The 19,612-nt window shown below is 47.8% G+C and overlaps 2 protein-coding genes across 2 annotated transcripts; one reads left to right on the forward strand and one right to left on the reverse strand.

Moving 5' to 3' along the window:
• The first annotated feature begins 3,765 nt into the window (after nt 1-3,765).
• Nucleotides 3,766-6,508, forward strand: GUCA1A (guanylate cyclase activator 1A). The gene is made up of 4 exons (XM_085306610.1): nt 3,766-3,963; nt 5,428-5,577; nt 5,972-6,062; nt 6,338-6,508. The coding sequence occupies exons 1-4, from the start codon at nt 3,766-3,768 to the stop codon at nt 6,499-6,501; spliced, it is 603 nt and encodes a 200-aa protein (XP_085162736.1). The 3' UTR covers nt 6,502-6,508.
• Nucleotides 6,509-13,053: 6,545 nt separating this feature from the next.
• Nucleotides 13,054-18,235, reverse strand: GUCA1B (guanylate cyclase activator 1B). The gene is made up of 4 exons (XM_085306611.1): nt 18,032-18,235; nt 15,511-15,660; nt 13,836-13,950; nt 13,054-13,181 (listed from the first exon to the last, which is right to left on the reverse strand). Exons 1-4 carry the CDS (start codon nt 18,233-18,235, stop codon nt 13,054-13,056), a joined length of 597 nt encoding a protein of 198 aa, XP_085162737.1.
• Nucleotides 18,236-19,612: the final 1,377 nt, after the last annotated feature.

A 19,612-nucleotide genomic window follows, 5' to 3' on the forward strand; every position in this document is an offset into this window, starting at 1 on the left:
GTGCAGTGCAGGAAGGTGCAGCATGGGGAGGTGCAGTGCAGGAGAGTGCAGTGCAGTGCAGGAAGGTGCAGCATGGGGAGGTGCAGTGCAGGAGAGCGCAGTGCAGTGGAGAGCGCAGCACGGCAGCACCCATGCCAGGCAGCCCCTGGCATGGACGGGGAGCCACCGGTGCCCCCGCTGGCACCTCCCGAGCGTGGAAACAGGAGGAAGCTCYGGAGCCGGTCGCTGCCAGAGGGTCTGGGCGGCTCCAGCCGCAGGCGGGGAAGGTGCGGGGCGCACGGGGCACGCAGCAGGGTGCCACATCCGTGCAGGGCGCACAGGGCCACGGCTGCTGAGCAAACCAGTCGAGCAGGATGTGTGCGAGGCAAAGCAGAAGAAACAGGGCAGGGAAAGAGGAACGGCGCTGAGAAGAGAAGCCAAGAAATCGTGTGGAATGGGGGGGGGAGCAGAGAACGGAGGCAGGCTCTGCCCGCYGGCCTGGTTTCCCGCGGGGGCCGAGGCCACCCACCCAGTGCCTCCCCGGTGACGCCGCGGTGTCACAAAGAGCATCCCGGTGTCCCCGTGTCCTGGTGTCCCCATCGCCAGGAGGATGCCCTCGCAGGTGGGAGCCTAGTGCGCGGACCGGGGGTCCCCGCTCGGGACCACGTCCCGCTGCCGCTGGGCGGGCTGTGTTTCGAAGGCTGGTTTGTGGCCTCCAGTGCCAGCCGGCGTCAGAGGTCCCCGAGCTGTCTCAGCTCAAAGGCTGGGAGCCCAGCTGACGTGGAGATGCTCGTCCCGAGCTCGGGGCCTCCTTCTGCCCGCCGTGCTCCTGGCGGGCCAGGGGATCGGGGCCATGGCCAAGCCCCACACGTGAGCGCCGTGCCTGGATAAACGTCCTGCTCCCCGGCAGCAGGAGCAGACGGGTTTCGGGTGGGACAAAAARCTCCTGCAATGGGGCCCGGCGCTGAGCGTGTCTGGGAAATGGGTGGCAAAGAGAAGAGGTAAATCGGGGCGGGCTGGTCATTTCCCTCCAAGGCTTTAGGGAGGTTTCTATAAATAACTTGCCGGTGTCCCCCTCGTAATAGGTTTAGGAGCCAGTGTTCAGAGCCAGGTAGGGAGAACAGAAATAGAGCCACAAATAAGCCGGAGCGTCATGGAAACCAGGAAACCTCTTTACGTGGTTAAAAATACAGYGAAGCAGCAGCGAGTTTATTTAGGACACCCAGGAGCAAATCGGATAACTGCTGGGGAAGCGCCAGTTTCCACTGGCAATCCTAAGACGCAGCGGTATCATCATCGGTGCGAACCGGATAACTGAGTCATGGTTAGATAACCGTGGAAAAATGCCTCTGCAGTCAAGCGCAGCCTCTGAGGAGGCATCGGGGCAAGGCCAGAGCGGCGCGGCGGCCGCCGGGCAGCACCGGCGGTGCCCGGGGCGCGTGCCGGGGGTCCGTGCCGGGGCTCTGCGGCGCCGGCTGCGCGCGCTCCCTCGGCGCGTTTTGCTTTCTTCATTTTCATTACGCCCTAGGAGACACTTCTGCATTTCCAGGAGGTCGTTTGCTTTAGAGCTTTCCCTGTAAGCAGTGCCGCCTTAGAGTGTTAGCCAAGGAAAGGCGAGGACCCGACCTCCCCGCGCCCAGGCTGCGCGCTGACCGCCCGGCGAGCGGCCGGAGCAGCCAGCCGCCCCGGCCGCGCTCCGGGCTCGTCCGGCTCGCCGCCCTCTGTGCCCCAGCCCAGGGCTCTCGTGCCGGGCTCTAAACAGCGAAGGAGGGGATGAAGTTTGGGGGAATTTCACTGCATTTGCTTTTTTTGCTTTGCAGGTCACTAGCCCTGCAACATCGGAGGCCCCCGGCAAAGACCGCAATAGACCTCAGGGGAGGGGAAAGGCCGAAGCTTTGCGGGAGGTCCCCAGCGCCCCACGGAGCCCACAGTCCCCGGAGCGCTGCCGTAAGGGCCGCCAGCCTTTAGCCTCGCTGCTGGTGCCCGTGGTCGCCCACGCCGGGGGCTGCACGCCGGCCCCGCTCCAGTTCCTCTTCTACCAGCCAAGCTGCCCCAACTCGTACTGCCCCTTCTACACCACCCAGAAGCCCACCTGCGGCTACCGCTACYGCCGCGACACCGACCACGCCAGGAAGGTGATGGACGTGCCGAGCGCCAACCTGGTGAAATGGAGACCCGTCCCGGGGACGAAACCACCGCTGATGGGAATAAACCCACAGCAATGAAACCGGCAGCTGGTGTGTCCTGGGCTTCTTGTCTTGGGTTATGACCAGCAATAAGTGCGTGAGTCAAGGAGTGGGCAGTTTGGTCACRTCACTCAGCCTGCCAGAGAGAGATGCTATGCCAATTTTGTTGTAAAAATCCAGCTAAAAGTATGGCCTTAACTTGGGGGGGGTTCTCTGGCTCCTTTTGCTGAGCCTAAATTTGGCCAAAAGAAACCRAAGAACACCTTCTTTCACAAGGTTTTTCCAGACACAGGTAAAGTATTGTTCATATGGAATGAAAAAATAGATTTTGCTTGTGGTGCTGGAAAATTGGGCTGGTAACTGGGGCCGAAATTGGCCTGTTGCATTGCCTGCTCTGGAGAACCGAATGTGCTGCTAGAAAGCACTTCTTGCAGCTCTTGGTGAGCTTCTCTCCGTCTTTAGTATGCAACCTTTCCTCTGTCAATGCATGCCTAAATATTAAAAACCCTTTCTGAACTTTTGTACAAAATATCCCCAAATTATCCTGGTTTGACAGGTGGCTGCATAGGTCAAAATTGAGTGCTTAAGCCAAAGGTGCACCGTGCTCATAGGTGCTGTGAGCGTCAGGGAGTTTATGTGCCTACTGCTGCCAGCAAATGCAGCATCAGTACATCCAGCTAAAGCTCCCGGGGCTAATCCCATTTTCAAGGCCTGTGTAATGCCACCTATTTTAGCAGAGCTATGCCTAACTTTCTTCAGTGCAGAAGCAATACCAAGCTCTGCAACATATAAAAGCCAGGCTGCTTGTCTTAAAGTTGTGAGAGAGAAACCTAGAAGTGCTGTGGGACAGCCTCCCTGCTGGTAGAAATCCAGCAACAGCACTGATTTCATCGCTCGTCGAGGATCTGGCCCATGCCACTTTCTTAGGAGATGCTTTTTTATCCCCCAGTCCTTCTCCAAGCGCTGTTCTTCTAGGTAGAAACATCACCACTTTCGTTGACATTCACATGGAGAACTTCAGCCAGAATAAGACTAAGGAAGACCAGAAAGACACCAACAGGGCAGAGACTTCTGAGTGTTTTACTCTCTTTCTTCGTGGTCTGATTTTACTGCAGAAGTTACTGCCCTCATGATGGCAGACAAGACCATAAATGAAGTGGATTAGGAGCTTAAACCATCATGGAGAAAAGCCACTGTCCTAATCCCYGGCCGGGGCTGTAATCTGCAAGGCTTTCCCGTTTTACCTCCTTCCCTATTTTAACCCTGAACTCTTGATGCCCCTGTTAGGAGCCCGTCACCACCCCATTCCTCATTGGCGGAGGAAGGATTTGCCAGGTACTTAAACGTCAGGGCCTCGTCCGAAGGGGGGTCGTGCTTTAAAACTGGCCTTGTGAGAAAGTGTCTTCTGTGCCTCTTTCCCCCGGCACTGACCTGGGACAGCCCGTGCACAAGCTGGTTCTCCGATACGCTGATCCCTGCGAYGCTGGGGACACTTGGACTTTAAAGGCAAGAAGCAGAATTTAAGAAAAGCCCCCCGGCTTCAGAAAACAGCTGCWGAACTTCCCGTTTTGCCGAAAGGTGACCAGCGCTTTGCGTGGAAATGGGGAACATGGACGGGAAAGCGGTGGAGGAGCTGAGCACTACCGAATGCCACCAGTGGTACAAGAAGTTCATGACGGAGTGTCCCTCCGGCCAGCTCACCCTCTACGAGTTCAAACAGTTTTTTGGCTTGAAAAACCTGAGTCCATCAGCGAACAAATACGTTGAGCAAATGTTTGAGACGTTTGACTTCAACAAGGTAAATATTGTCCTTCCCGCTTGGTCTGCACCTGGGTTGGATGTGCCCTGCACCATGCGTGGGATTGCAGGTGCTATATCTGGGTGTAGAAATACGATCTAAATATATATGGTCCGATTCTCCATTGACTTCCAGACTATAATAATAGTTACTTAATGTGAAAAATCAGTATAAAGCCATAATCAACAAAAATTCTTCCCTTGCCGGCTGTTCCGCAGCGCTCGGTGTTTTCTCCACCTCTTCGCTCGGGAAGGCTGCACGGGTTTACGSGTATGGAGCGTCGGCATCACGACGTTCACAAACGTACAAGCGTGCGTGTGTTCGGAGCACAAAAAGCCAGCTAAGACAAGGGAAGAAAGAGAGAACAGACTTCTCTCGGTATTTCCCTTTAAATTAAACTGTAGGTTTTTATCTGATAGTGCGTAATCCCCTTAAAACAAAGTCTCCTTTAATCCTGAAATAGCCGGTGTCACGGCAGCGGGGAAGGAGCAAGCCTGCGGGAACCAGCACCGCGTTGACGCGGAGCCGCTGCCTCCCCRAGCCGTTCACCGCGGCACGACCTGCGACTCCGGTGCGGACGGAGCCTGGTTTTCTGTTGCTTTAAATTGCAAAAGGATTACGGCTTYGCTGGTTTTAGCGTACGTGCTGGGCACCGAGCGGGCAGAGCCGGCGCCTCGGCTGGCTGCCGCGCGGCGCTGCGTCCCCTCCGCGGCTCGCCTGGCCTGGCGCCCTGCTTCCTGCGCACGCCGCGTGTTTAAAAGGAGATAAACCGACAGGCACCGGCGCGCAAACGTGCGGAAAGCAGGTGCCAAGCTGCAGGGAGAGAAAATCACTAAACAAACGTCTGCTTCCTTCYAGGTTAGCAGTAAAGAGCAAATTTTGCAAAACAAGCCTGAATGAGTCAGGGGCTTTTGTCTGTGCCTAAGGCTTTACCTGTGCTTGCTGCCCCACGTTTGAATGCGCGCCTGGCAGAGAAGCGGGTGYGTGGGAGATCCCGGCCGCGAGCGGGGCTTGGTGGCTATTTATACCTAATCTGGGGATAAAGCAGATGATCTTTGCTGTAATTGGCTCTGCGGTGCAGTGGGCTTGTTCGGTGGTAAAACACGGGTTTATTCTCCCCAGCAAACTCAGCACGGCTTTGCAGTACATGCCTTTTCCCAGGCGCAATGCTCTGCAGCTGGCACTGCGCCTGCTTGCAAGCTTCAGTGTTCAGAGGCAGGATGATGGTCTGCAATGCACCCCGGCTTTGCATCGGTGCTGCAATCCCGGCTGGAGATGCAAGCAAGGACGGGCAGGGAGGAAAGGGGAGCTCGCACCCTGGGATGTATCAGCTTTGATGGGGTGCATGGTGAGGCCTCCGYGGGTTAAAGCCTTCCGAGGGGTCTCCCAAATTGACGGGGAAAATGACTTGCTGCCTGACTCTTTGCTTCTAACTTAATCTCGTTTCCACTCTTCTGCTTTCAGGACGGCTACATCGATTTCATGGAGTACGTGGCCGCTCTGAGCCTGGTGCTGAAAGGGAAGGTGGATCAGAAGCTGAGGTGGTACTTCAAGCTCTACGACGTGGACGGGAATGGCTGCATCGACAGGGGAGAACTACTAAACATCATCAAAGTGAGTGGTCCCCGCTCTTCGGTCAGGAACACCCAGGCCAGGCTGGACGCGTTGGCCTTCCAGCTCCAGCGCGCACCGACCCCTTTTATTCCTGTTGCAGGTTGTTTAACTACATCCCCCTAAATCCAGGCTGAGATAAGCACTTGAGTTTAAGCTAAGGATTTTCAGAGCTGAATGACTCCTGAATTATCCCAATAGGCCACCTGACCTTTTAATGCATTTATTGCATTTTTAAGTGGCTTTATTCCCCATGGGCTTCTTTATTCCTTTCAGAACCTAGCTGCTTGCAAAAAAGCTTGGCCTCCAACGTCCTATCACTTAGACGCTTGTATTGATAAGTATATAAATGCATGTACCATGTCCATTGATTGTCTTGTATGTCCTTTTCCTCCAGGCTATTCGTGCTATTAACCGGTGCAACGAGACGATGACAGCTGAGGAATTCACCAACATGGTGTTTGATAAAATTGATATCAATGGAGATGGTGAGGGGCCTTTTTTATGCAATGCCAAAYGCTGCTCTTCCCTTTGCCCTTGCCCGCGGTTCGGTCTGCCAGACCGGTGCCAGCCGCGGGAGCCGCGGGAGGAGTCTCCCSGGGTAGGACACCCGGGTAGGCAGCGTGGGGTCAGTGAGCACTTCAGCTGCAATGGCTTGGGGGTGGTTTGGTACCCAGACCCGGCACCGCAGTGGGGCCCTGCATTACAGTCTCCGTCTATAGCCCGCATCTCACGGCCCCCATCTCCACATCCCTTCTCACAGGCGAGCTCTCGCTGGAGGARTTCATGGAGGGCGTGCAGAAGGATGAGGTGCTGCTCGACATCCTCACCCGCAGCCTGGACCTGACCCACATCGTTCAGCTGATCCAGAATGATGGGAAGAACCCCCATAGCCAGGAGGAGGAGGAGGAGGAGGCTGCCGAGTAGGTGCTGGGACATGTGCACTTCATCTTCACTTTTTTCCCTTAATGTTATTAAAAAGAAGCAGTCTGTGGTCGTGGGAGCTGCCCCAGCCCCAGTGTGATAAGGCATTAGAGCATCCCACTAGCGCAGCATCGTGMTCTCCATGACCTCCTCCAGAGGTGTCACTCCTGGGGCAGGTGGAGCTCAGGATGAGCCTGACGCACGCTGGAGCCCCAGGTCTGGCTCCTACAAGGGCAGAGATGAGCAAGAGGGGCTCCACACTCCAGAAACGCACACCAGCCCTGGGGCTGGCTCGCAGGGGACCTCAGCGGTGCTGCGAGGGCCCTGTGCTGTTTGGGTGCCTCTGCAAATTGCTGCTGTGCAGGGAGGGTAGCGAGGAGGACACCCTTGAGACCAGCTGGCCAGAGCGCAGGGAGCCGAGGATTTAGGAAAGCAGCAAAAACTCACTCTGGGCTGGTGGCCAGCACTGGAGGCTGAGTGACAAGCAAGTCCCGACCCTCGTGGAGACCCTCTGCTGCTCCATGGAGACCTTGGCTGGGTGCAGACTTGGCCCAACGGCCAAATAAATTGTTAGTCTGGCTGCAAAGGCCTGTGTTGACCCTCTGCACAGAAAATAAAGAGTAAAAGCAACAGTGAACACGTACAMAGGATACAGGAGGCACTGCTGGGTCTTTACAGCATTTGCCTGAAATTCGTGGTTCTCCGGCTAGTCATAGCAGCAGAGAGGCCAGGCTTGATAGGGCTGTTTGAAGCAAATAAGCAATAATGGTGAAATCTAGCTCTGCAGGGGGGTCTATAGAAAGGATCTTGGTAGGACTTAAATCCTCCACACAAGGCTGGAATGATGGTTGAGACCCCGTGAACCTTCTGCAAGGGGACAAAYTGCATCCTACCCGAGCAGAAGGACACTCACATTTCAGGCAAGTCTATGGGTGCACAGGGTAAAAGGAAGCAGTGTCATGTTTCRGGAATTTTCCAGATATTCGTGACACTTTCTCCTTCAGAGAAAAAATAAATGTGTACACCTTGAAAAGTCCCCTGGGCAAGGCAGGGGGCCAGCAAGCCAGAGGAGCAGTCACGGGCACGGTAGCGAGCTGCAGTGCTAGTCTGCGCGTGGCAGGGAAGCGAARGGGCTCTCGCCCATCGCCAAAGGGCCGCCGCAAAGCACGTTGCAGCACCCAAGGGACGAGGGCAGCTCCGGGGCAGCCCGCCGGTGCCCTGCTCCTGTCTCACCCAAACCAGGGAAACAACCTTGGCGTAGCTCATGCCGGGGGGCGGCAAAAAGGTGCAACCTCTGCCGAGGGGAACGATGCAGGGGGTGGCCCCGGTGACTCACGGAGAGAGAAGGTCCCAAAAGGAGAGGGGCAAAACCCCGAAACCAGATCTGAACCTTCTCTTTCTGTGCGTATTCCCAGAGCAGCCTCAGTACTTCCCCAATAAGCAAACGAGATCCGTAATTTTGGTCTCCCATTCTTTGATTTATTGCTATTATGTAATCAACCTTTATTCAYGATATAGATAAAATCACCTAYGAGCTAGCAAAAGAAGCATGGTGAGTGCAGCGGTTTTTCCGCTTTGCTTTCTTTTAAAGCATTAGAAACATAAAATAGTGCCTTTTTCAACTGCTGTCTGAACCAGTGAAACAAATAACTTCGGTGATCTGTTTCTCYGGCAAAGGGCTGTAGTGGCAGGAACCTGAAAGGGAGCAGTTTTGCATGTGCTTGCAGGAATATTCCTGCATATCTTATCACCTGCACAACAAATTTCTTCAATACTCGTGCAAGTCACCCTCCCAGGCACCCTTGGCAYGTGCTGCCCGCGCCAGGCCAGGCGTGCGGCTCCGGCGAGCGCGCTGCAARGGCGCCGGGCGCTGCAGGACGCCTGGGAGCACTTCTGGCCTAGCTGCGTGACCTGCTGTTCCTCACTGGATGCTAGCAACCTATGAGCGACTTTCTGGTCACTTTTTTCCCRTCAGCTTTTGTACTTCTGATCTTGTAGTGAACTAATAAAAGCTGTTTTACAAGATCACTTGAGGTTGTGCTTTTTTTCAGTCAACCAACCTGTTTGCAGCAGGGTGGATTAATGCAGGCGCAGAGGACTTTACTTTGGCTTCGTTAGCGTTGCTCTTTTGCAGGGGCAGCAGGAGAGACGAGGGGCCTGGGTTCCCCTGAACCCACGGAGACGAGACGCTGCTCCCAGCTCCTCGAGTTGAGGACTGGCCACAAGCGCTCCCCAATGCAGTTTGCATGGAGCAAGCACAGCTTTATTTAATGCATCCCCCCGAGGTGTCCCCGCCACTCTTTCCTCCTACAGCTCTGCGGTCGCCTTCCCTGCCAGCCCGATCCGGAGTCACAGCTGCTTGAAGGCGAACAAACCCAAGGGCCAAAGAGGGAAACGCTCTGAAGGGGCCGCAAGCCCCGTCCTCGCACCGTCTGCTCGGGCAGATTGCGCCGTGCCTCGGAGCCGGGGCGAGTCATTCGCTCGGCCTTTAACACCCCTCCCGGCAGCACAGCTAACACCCCACGAAGGATCAGCACGAAACTTACTTCACTTAACCTTTAAAACAGAGGTTAGCAGGGAGCTGAGGGAGGGCTCAGCATGGGCTCGCTGCRCAGACTCCTTCCCCAGAGCCGAGCGCAGCCCCAGCCTCTCTCCCCGCAGCAGCTGCGGCATCGCGTGGACAAGCCCAATTTCCGCTTAATGGGAAACTCTTAAGAGAAGGGTGTTTGGAGGGGCTGCCTCAGAGCAAGCACGTGCTTGGGGGCATCTTTCAAATCTCAGCATCTCTCCCCAATGCCGCTTTTTCAGGCTCTAAGAAAGCAAATTGAAAGTAATTAAAAAGTAATACTGTGACTTTCTTTGCCCCAACTCATGTATAATTTRTTTATTTTGAAATGTGGGCAGGACAAGAAAGGCCCAGGTGCATGTATGGAGTTGGCCTGACCCCCAGCCCGCAGGTGCCATACAGATGTGCAGGGTTTTGGCCGCACAGAGAGGCAACCGTGCCACCTCCTGGGCAGCAAGGAACCTGCCTCAGGCAGAGCCGGCATGCGGAGAACTAGCTGGTGATTCAGCAAGCCAAAAATAAGCTCAGTGATTAGGTGAAGGACCAACAAGGCCATGTTGCAAAAGTATCTCCTTTTACATCCTGGTACCCAAGGGCGTGAGGACTGAAAGGCAAAGAGGTGAAGCAACAAGAGCTTTAGAGCAGATGGCTTCAAAGYGCTGTCCCTTCATAGCCCAGGGGCCCAGCTGCCTCCAGCACRGTGCTCCCGTTCCCACACAGTGAATCAGACTGGCATAACTCTAGACTACCTTAAATATGAGGTTTTAAAGGTGATACATTTCTTTAAAGGAGGAAAAAAAGAGAAAAGAAAGATGAGAAAAGAAAATGAATATTCTCTCGTGCCACCTGCGCTCAGCAGCAGTGCTGGGAGAAAATGACTAAATAAGGGGAGATTGCAAAGAAGTCGCTGTACGAATTGCCAGGGGGTCATGTCGGGCCTTGCACAGCCGTTTGGGATGCCACAACACCTGCCAACAAAAGCAGCACACAAGGGTTTGGGGAATGCTGTGACCTCAGTACAGGCCCTTCCTCTGAGAAGCCACCAAACTCCGCGTACCAGCTGTGAACATCCTTGTGTCTGAGCACCAGGGACACAGGTGAATAGAGTACGGCTAAGCACAGAGTTAGATGCAATCACCTTCCTGCTAACAGCCCTTTCCTCCCAGCCTGGTTATCGCTGCTCTGCCAGGTCCAGGCTCAGGAGCTTTCCCTGGGAACACGCCCATCCAGCATAGGTCAGGATGCGATGCTCTACTAGGTCCTGCTCCCTTAGGGTCAGCCAGCCTCAGCAACAGCAACACTTTCAGCTTTCTAACYCGATTATTCCACCTGCAATCCTACTCAACTTCAGGAACAGCAAACATCAGACCAGATGATAGTAAGCTCACACGGTCAGACAGCATTTGCCTTTTCTGAGCCATCGCATGTCCCAATTTAGACCAAAAAGAAATCCGATCAGGCAAATCCAATTCTAGCTCAGCTGTAAGTCTGGAAAATGGATTATGCAATGTCTGACATCAATAGCTGGATGTGAATGTTGAGCTGAGTTCAGGAGGAGATCAAAGTGTTTAGTACTTACAGATTTGATAAGACGACTAAGACTAAAGCACTCTGATTTTTCAACAAAAGATTACAGGATTGATAAGAGATTTTTCCACTAGGTTATGCCAGCTCTATTCTAGCATGAATATTTATCCATTGTGTAGACCACAACTGCTTCTGGACTGCCTAAAGCACAGAGGAGGTGACGCTTTACTCCTGGCCCTGAACTCTGCAGCATTTAATGGGTAGTTCTTGTATCCCAGCAAGGCCAAAATAGGGACCATCTGATTACAGCACTGTCAGTTCACATTATTGCACAGCAGCTATTTCAAATTCTATTCATAAAAATACTTTTTATACATATGCTTTTCACTGGTGTTACCTAGAAGCTAGACACAAGAGCATATCTGCAATGGCACTACCAGTGCTGCTCTGTATTTGGCTTAGCCAGATTAGTTCTTACACTTAACTCCCATAACTTCTCTTAAATTCATCATGTCATACTCAAAGATTACCTTGGTCAGATACCCAGCTGCTTACATAGGCCTTCAACTTCATTCCAAGTGGAAAATAAAAAGGTTCAAATAGATTAAGAAAAGTTTTAATAAATTACAATTCTTTATTGAATTCAAGTGTTACAAAACTTCTAACAATGACTGTACAAGTGCTCAGTGTAAGGACATCCTGCACCACCCCAGGGGAGGACTGCTTTTAGAGGGGTGCCAAATGACTCCTGAGGTGTCTGATCTTGTGAGGTGAATGCAATAAGAAAATTTAAAGCRTTTAAGTAGAACTGCAGTACGTAACTATAAATAACATGCACTTAAAATTAAGAATTGTGAGAGAAGCAAAACACAAAGTGTGTTATATTGGCTGATATCCCAGAATTTGAGGAATTGAGATACATATCCTACCACAAATATTGGTCATGACTTTCAGCAATGCAAATCTTTCTTCAGGGTCCTCATGGATGTTAGAATCGAGATTCTCTCAGATCTTTAGCTGATAAACTGTATATGCATTTGAACTCTAGCACCGATTGCCTKGTTCTAAATACATCCTCATGTTCCTGAATTTAAAAATCAGTTAAAGTGACAAGACTGCAAACTAGTGAGCTAATGAAAAATACCATTGTCATACTTAAAGGCCAAAAAAAGGAATTTCATATTTCTCCATACATGGAATTTGACCAATTTCCTTATTATTTTAATTTTCCAATAAAACAGACCAAAACACATGTCATTTTCCTGGTGATATTTTTCTTGCAAAAAAAAAAAAAATCCATTAAATAATCCAATAAGGTTGAATCAATGTTTTGGTTCAATTCAAATTCTCTTTCCACACGATAGACACACACACACACACACACATATGGGTTAGCCATAAGAATAGCAATGCTCATTCTATAGGCTGTGCAAATTATATCTGTAGTCTGTGACTGGATCAGTAAACAGTGTAAAACCACTGTACTACAATATTAACACAACCAAATTTGTCACTTGTGCTATTCTGCTGGTTCTACTGATAAACCAGGGCTAAACCAACCAGTCCAACTACACCAAAAATTCCCAGGCAAAATTCTGCTCTCCCTTTGCTTCTCATTGCACCCAGCTTCTTCCAGTGCAGTGAAAGTTGTGAAGACTGAGTGAGCTCAGACTAGCTCCATGGGTCAGGGGAAACTGTCCTARAACAATGACTCAGGAAGAAACAGAGGCTGTGCAAATCTGAACTGGTGCAAGCAGCAAAGTGTGGTCCATAGAAGGGAGATGTAAGTTAGTATTGCACCTGTCCAGCCTGCACRTTACATTTTCCTCAACTCTGTATACAGTCTTGGTTCTCTTACAATCTTTATTTCTGATAGTGATATGTTGGTGTTCATTAATTTTGTTAAAGTAGTATAACCTACTAGAATCAACTGCATGCACACACTGTAAGTTGTGACAGATTTCCTGAATGTATAGTGCCTGCTATTAGAGCACCTCTTTTGTTGTCATTTTGGGTTTGATATGTTCATACCTCTGTAGGCAGTAACGATAGAGGCAGAGACACACTAATCTGCACCAAAAGTGGTACCACAACATCAGGAATTCTCTCAGGAATTCTCCCTGTCTGATCTCTTCTGCCACCAGCGTAAGAAACGCTCCCAGGAAACCACTGCAGGAAACCACAAAAAGTTTGTTCCTTAGGATGTAACCAAAAACCAGAGCTGGCAAACAGGGCATTGTGTACACAAAAGGACTTATTCATGGACCCATTGCTCTGGGTACCAGCAATCCTTGCTGCATGCACATACAGGCTTTAGACTCAGATATGCTCTCTTAAACCTCTGGGAGTCTTCATTTGGATGCTGAGATTGTATTCAAAATGAAAGCCACTACCCCCCTGGAGTAAAAGAGCCATAGCTGTAGCCAGCATCACATTTTCAGTCACATTAAAATTGGATTCTCTTAATACAAAACACTCTTCCTCCTCTGCTCCGAGACCCATCCCCCAGGGTTGATGTCCATTTGCAACATCTTCATCACCCACTTGTCTTTCCTGGCTCCATCAATGAATTCATCAAGAGACAACTGCCCTGTAAACAGGATGAGAAGGACAAAGGATAGGGACACAAAACATGACAGATAGTAAGACACATATGAAGAGGAAGACACAGGAAGTAAAAACGTCCTATGTATCAGAAGAAAACGTGTTAATAAGATAAAAGATACACTACATAATTCCCCTATGTAGTTTAGGCTAGCTAAATAAAAGACAAACCACCGCCCTGTTAACTACGCTATTCACACCTGCACTGTCCTTCTGGTTAACAGGAAGCGTTGCACTAGTTTATACACACTCCTCCAGAAGGATTGCAAGTCTGATCCTGCAAACTCTGTGTTATTTGACTAGACCTGTTGTCTTTATTCAGGCTATTTATGCCTGGACTGGAATCTCCAGTCTGGCTACTTGAGACTTTGAGAATGACATGGGTATGGCATCAAAATCCAGATGGAATAGTGACTCCTGTATATTTTATATTAAAGTAATAATATTTTCTACTGCTGCATACAATTGCTCTAGATTCTAACCTCAGCACAACAGACCAGAGCYTAACCTGAAATGACTAATATGAGTAATATGATTGTCTTAAGTGATTTTTTTTTGATAAACCTAAATTAAAATGAGTCTAGCCAGCATAGATATTTTTCATTATGTACAAGCACAATCTAAGCTATCAGTTCCTTACCATCCCCATTCTCATCCACTAACTGAAATATTCTGTCCACAACCTCCTCTGGTGTGAGCAATGGAGTCCTCTCCTCCACTTCAGATCGGCACACTTTCTTCAGCTTGTAGATAGACTGTAAAGAAGTTCACAGATTATAAGGACTGGCACATGGAAATCAGTGGTGTACATATATTCTCAGCAGTGTAGAGGTCTGAGGACTTCAGTTTTAACCTTTTTCAGAAATATCTGCCACTGAAAAGCTCCAGATAACTAATAAAATCTCCTACCTTATATTATGCACACTGCAGATTACATTATTTGTACTTTGAAATTGCTGCCCATCAATTTTACTTATGTCTATTGGTCAAACCTTAAGTTTCTTTGCAAGTAGCAAGGTAAGAGTTTCACAGTGAAAAAAAAATCATTCTTAGAAGTTAAATGATTTTTTCCAGGGTCCATGCTGATCTGAAAGTAGGCACACCTGGATTTAACCACTTCTCTCTCCCCTAGTGAATTTATGCCCAAGCTGCAAAATCACAACCTTCTATTAGCACATATTTTGACCCATAGTTTCCCTTCCACTACGTCACTGGAACGTAGCAGATTTTGCCTATTCCTCCCTCTGTGTATTCATTCCTCTCCTCCTCGCAAAGCAATTACTTGTTCACTGTTAATTTTGCTCATCAGGSTGAAGGGTTTTGTCAGAAGTCTTCCCAGAGAGGGGATTAGCAAGAGCAGAACACAACTCTGGCCAATTCCTTGCTGACCTWAAAACCATAATTGAACCTGCCCTAGACTCCTTTCCCCAAACTCTTTATCTCATCTTTCCTGGTGATGCAGGTAGCTAGAACTGATCACATTTCCCCAGCTGCTGACATCTTAGCCAAAAGAACTTGTTTTGCACAGAAAGATTCAACTGCTGAGTTTTCTTGATATTGCAGTTCACATAAGAGCCTAAATTGGCTGAAACCACTGATGAAGCCTCTGCAATGCAGCTGTGAAAGGGTGACTGTAACAGCACCTGTGCTGCAGGGGCAGAGACTCCAACACAATCACTGATAGATTTACCTAGTTACACAACAGTAAAAGCCCAGGTGTCTCCTATCTGTCCCTCTGTGCTAAACCACTAGGACACATGCACTCTCATACCTCCACAGTCAATAATTAAAAGCAATTGCAGAACATAAAAACCCAGAAGGAAATACGAAAAGGATTTCTGTACAAATTTGTGCTTACTCTCACTCTCACGTATACTCAAACAGGAAASCTGGCTCCTGTAAGGAATACAGGACGAAAGCCCCCTTCTACTTCCAATTCAYGTGACAAAGTTTGGTGTGAAAGGAAACGCAAGGCAGTGCAGAGAGATATGGGAACTTCCCAGCAGCACGAGGCTGCTGCAGTTTGGGCTGCTTCCTAATCATAGAATCCTAATTCCTGTTAGGAATTAGAATTCCTAAGTGGGGCCAAGGCCTGTGACTGCCCCAGGGTATAACTGATTCCTCATCAGCCCCATTAGGTCTCYACCAAACCACTCCACAAGTGACCTCTTTTGCTTAGGCCAGGCATTTTCACTTGATCACTACCCACAGCTGCTTTGACATAGTGGATTATCACTATATGCACTGCATGAACTATGCGTATCATTGTTGCCAGAGAATGATTAAATATAAGTAATTAGGCAATACCCACTTACCTCAACAATTTCTAGCAGCTCAGGTTTATCTATGCAGCCATTCCCATCCTTGTCATATACTTTGAATGTCCACCTCAGTTTATGTTCCAGTTTTCCTCGTAAAACAAGATTTAGAGCAGCCACATATTCCAGAAAGTCAATGGTGTTATCCTGTAGGAAAAGAGACAGTCTGAATGGCAATTAACCACACAGTTGACAGAAAACTGCCTATGAAAGAGGGATGAAAAACAGCTATTTATTTCCCACTTTACATTTATAAAAGACTTGTGCATTTCCCAGAATATTTGTACRTACAGTCATGCCCCTCAGCATGTCCCTCCTCCCCCCCCCCCCAGGATGAGCACCTGAAAAAGTGTAAGAACAGATAATAAGCAAGTTTCCCATACCACTATAAGGGGGGACACTTGCTAGGACTCCAGAAATACACTATGTATACAAATATAAATGCACTGGGACAATACAGATCACATGGATGATGGAGAGGCAGGAGAGGATCATTGAGCGCAGGAAGTGCTGGCTTTACTGGAAGGGGTCCCCATTCKGAGAGACTTTAGCTGCTTCACCTGCAAGACTAACACTCAAGCACTGCTGCTTCTTCTGTGCTTCACCCTTGATTGATCTTGATTTATCTGAGGAAGATGGTGACAACAGTGAAAATGTAACTGTTCAGAAGGAAGCAGCAAGAGCACTTGCATTAAGATTTATGTCAAGTGTTTAGCCTCCTGAAACTCTTTTTTAAAATGCTTTAGAAAGATTCATAGTTCCTTCAGCAGCCTCCAGCAGATGGCCCTCATGCAGCTCAGCACCAGTCCCAAAGACCAGGTGCTCAACAGCGCACGTCACCTTTGAGCAGTCCCAGCCTAGTTAGCAAAACTGGCCTTTGGAAAATCCAGTCTATGCACGTCCTCCGCTGGCTGCTTTGTCACTGGGCACTTAAATACTGTGTAATACTTAGGAACAAAAATTGCTACTACTGGACTTAGGAAACAAAAAGATAATTTAGAATGCATTTGTTCTGATGTCCTTACCTTAGCACTAATAATCCTTAGATCATTAGGCCCTGAAAATTGATTGTTAGGCCCAATTTAACTAATTATATACCATAGGCCTATTTAGCAAATGCATAAAGCTACAGCTAATTTAATGCACTTAATTTTAGCATACATGCAAGTATCTTGTCCCTATTAAAAAAAAGGAGGAGGGGGCTCAGTCATTAGAGAAACTTCTTTAAGCTGAGACTTCCTCCTGTAACACACACTGTTTATTGCTATTAGAAAAAACTACCTGTATTGCATGGATAAGCATATTTTGCCTGGCTACAGCAGGCCATAGAGACCAGGACACTTCTGCAGGAATCCTTTTCTACATGAATTTCATTTTGCGGTTTGGATCTATGCTTTTTGCAGGAGCTCAGGTTTTGCCCAGTTCAAATTCTGAGACAAGTTTTATCTGTCTATCTTTTCTGTAGCTTTTTAATAATCATCTCTCACAAACTGACTTTTACTACTACCACAGTGAAATTTTGCCACTGGTTTCAAAGAAAACTTGATAGAAATTGTTTTGTCTAATACACGCAATATCTAATACTTGTCTCCCCTTTTCCTATGTGGATAGACAAACAAGCACATACCTCAAATATGATCAAGAGCATCTGAAAAATCTAACAGTTTGGCAAACATCACCTACCTATTTCAATAGGAGAAAGACAGCCGCCTTATGTTGATTTGAGTATCTGAAATATAACACGCTATTATTTAGCTATCACTCACACCAGTGCATGAGTAAGTATAAACTGCTGCAGAACCAAGAAGCTCACTTCTCAGGCATCTGATGACAAATACAGCTAAGAGAATCAAGACCAAAATATCGGCATTTCCTTCAGCGTTCAACTATTCAGCATTCCTTAGCTTTTGAGTAGCTAAAATCAATATTTTGTTACAGGCTACCTGTTCGTAAGGTACATACACATTTCCTCCACTGTATATCAAGTCCAAATAGGACTTCCCTCCACTGTAATTTCTCCTGTATCAGAACAGATAAATATTTTTTTCTGTTAGTAACCTTCGCTATTTGAAGATCTTCCAGCAATACTGTCTCAGAAGTGTGGCTGCCCAAGTTTAAACCTTTTAATCCATCCTTAGGCACTTGAAGAAGGACATTCTGTCCTTAATTCGCATACAGATTTATGAGGAGATAAATCCACACCATGCCATAAAGATGGGTGCAGTATGTGCTTCTTGTGTAAGGAAGGAGACTGCAACACAGTGCAGGATCTCACCAGCCTCACTGCTGTATCCCCCGCTGTTCATTTCCAAGTGCATTTTGAACCCAAAGAGCACGCTTTCAGTCAGCTCTTGCATTGCAAGAAGTGATGCAACTGCAATATAGCCCTGGCAGATTCCTTGCCTTTATCTCATTAAACATAATAAGAGTGGAAACTGCCCCAAAGCATCTCCAAATTGCAGAAGGTAGAGAGTGCTGGTTATTGGCAAAACCATTGCAACAACTCCTTGCCACTTACCCCATTCTTATCAAAAGCTCTGAACATGTTTTCAATATACTCTGCAGCTTCGCGATTATCCTGGACTCCAAAGAAGCGCTTGAATTCATGCATGAACAGAGTCCCACTGGGACATTCCACCACAAATTTCTTATACCATTCCTGCAATTCAGCAACATCAATTTCTGTTTGTTCCCCTTCGGCATTGGTGAACTGCTGTCCCATTTTGATCAGTAAAGCAGAAGAGAAATAAAAAAGGAAAAGGAACAAAAAAGAAAACTCAAAGTCCTTTGCTRGTACTGTCCTTTTGTCACCTTTAGTTGCTTTCTTTTTGTTCTTTTTCTTCCTGCAGTTTCTTGCCTTTGTTTCTCTGGTGTTGATGCTGTATCCTGCTATTTTGCTTTTTTTGAGGGGGGCTTTCACTTCATTCTTCCTCCTTCTCTCCTACAGGCTCTACTCACCTCTACAGTTCTGTAAGCTCACTTGGTGATCCTAGAGTGCTTCCCTTCATTAAGGCAGTGCAACATGTGGTATCAGACYTGCATAAAAATAACTAAGATCATTAGGAGATTCCCACCTATTAGTCACAGAGACCTTCAGATGTTCTGAGCAGCAGCTATTTAGAAGCAGACTCCATGGAGACTCTTCATGTTAAAGGTTTTAGGAGCTGAAATTCCCTTTATGTGTGACCTAATCTCACTCACTTGATTCTGTGCTTTTTCTAGAAAAAAGTGATCATAAGTGAACTCTTAGACGTTAGCTTTCAAATCTCAGTATATATTAGCAATTTGTGGGGGCACTGCAACTTTTCAGGTAAAGAAGGTATATTAGTAAATAATTCCTACTAACAGTCATATATGGATTTTTAATCAAAATTCTAACTCTGCTCACCTGAGAAGACATCTGATAACGTTAATAGAACTACTAATACATCAAGTTAACCTGAATGCATGCTAGATGCCTGACACTATAGCAGTTAATTTAGAAAAACAAGTACACAGAGCTAAGTGTATGCATCTCTCATTTTCATAACTCATTTCTGAATTTCTCATGTATAGTTTTGTAAAGGTCTTTTATTTCACTATAGTTTTTTTTTATAAGTATTGAGCTTTCCTTCTTCCCTTATCTTATCTCCTTGAAATACTTGTTACATTCATATTATTCTGCTATAAAACAATTTGTATCTAAGACAGTAAAGGAAAAAAAAATATTCCTTATAATTTTTAATATAAATACTAACTACACTTCTAATAAAAGCCTCTYCTATCAGTTTATCAAAGAACCTGACATGAGGCTGCCTATAATCACATACTGCTATAAACCACACTTCTACTCCCAGCAACACCATACCTCTTCTTTTTCTTGCTTATTGGCACTATCAACCTTTATACATATTATGCCAGGTGTTCTGAATCCAACCATCTTTCTGTGTCAGCTGCAAAGAAATGACCTGTAGCTATAAATGTGCTTGAGCCAGCCTGACTTGCAGATAGGATTCTTCATCTAAGAAGATTAGAGCAGTATTAATAGGAAGCAATAGGCTCCCCATTATAAYAACACTAAGGGCCCTAAGGGTTTAAATTGCTCCTTTTAGCAACAGAT

This window comes from Rhea americana, unplaced genomic scaffold (assembly GCF_003343005.1).
Source record: "Rhea americana isolate MKP2758 unplaced genomic scaffold, rheAme1 scaffold_241, whole genome shotgun sequence".
Taxonomy (NCBI): domain Eukaryota; kingdom Metazoa; phylum Chordata; class Aves; order Rheiformes; family Rheidae; genus Rhea; species Rhea americana.

Bases quoted from the DNA above. Each gene is read 5' to 3' on its own strand.
- GUCA1B (XM_085306611.1), bottom strand. From the start codon at position 18,235: ATGGGACAGCAGTTCACCAATGCCGAAGGGGAACAAACAGAAATTGAT. The intron at 13,951-15,510 runs GTAAGTGGGTAT...ACTTCTTTACAG, and splicing joins AGCTGCTAGAAATTGTTGAG to TCTATCTACAAGCTGAAGAA. The intron at 13,182-13,835 runs GTAAGGAACTGA...TCCTGTTTACAG, and splicing joins AGTGGATGAGAATGGGGATG to GGCAGTTGTCTCTTGATGAA.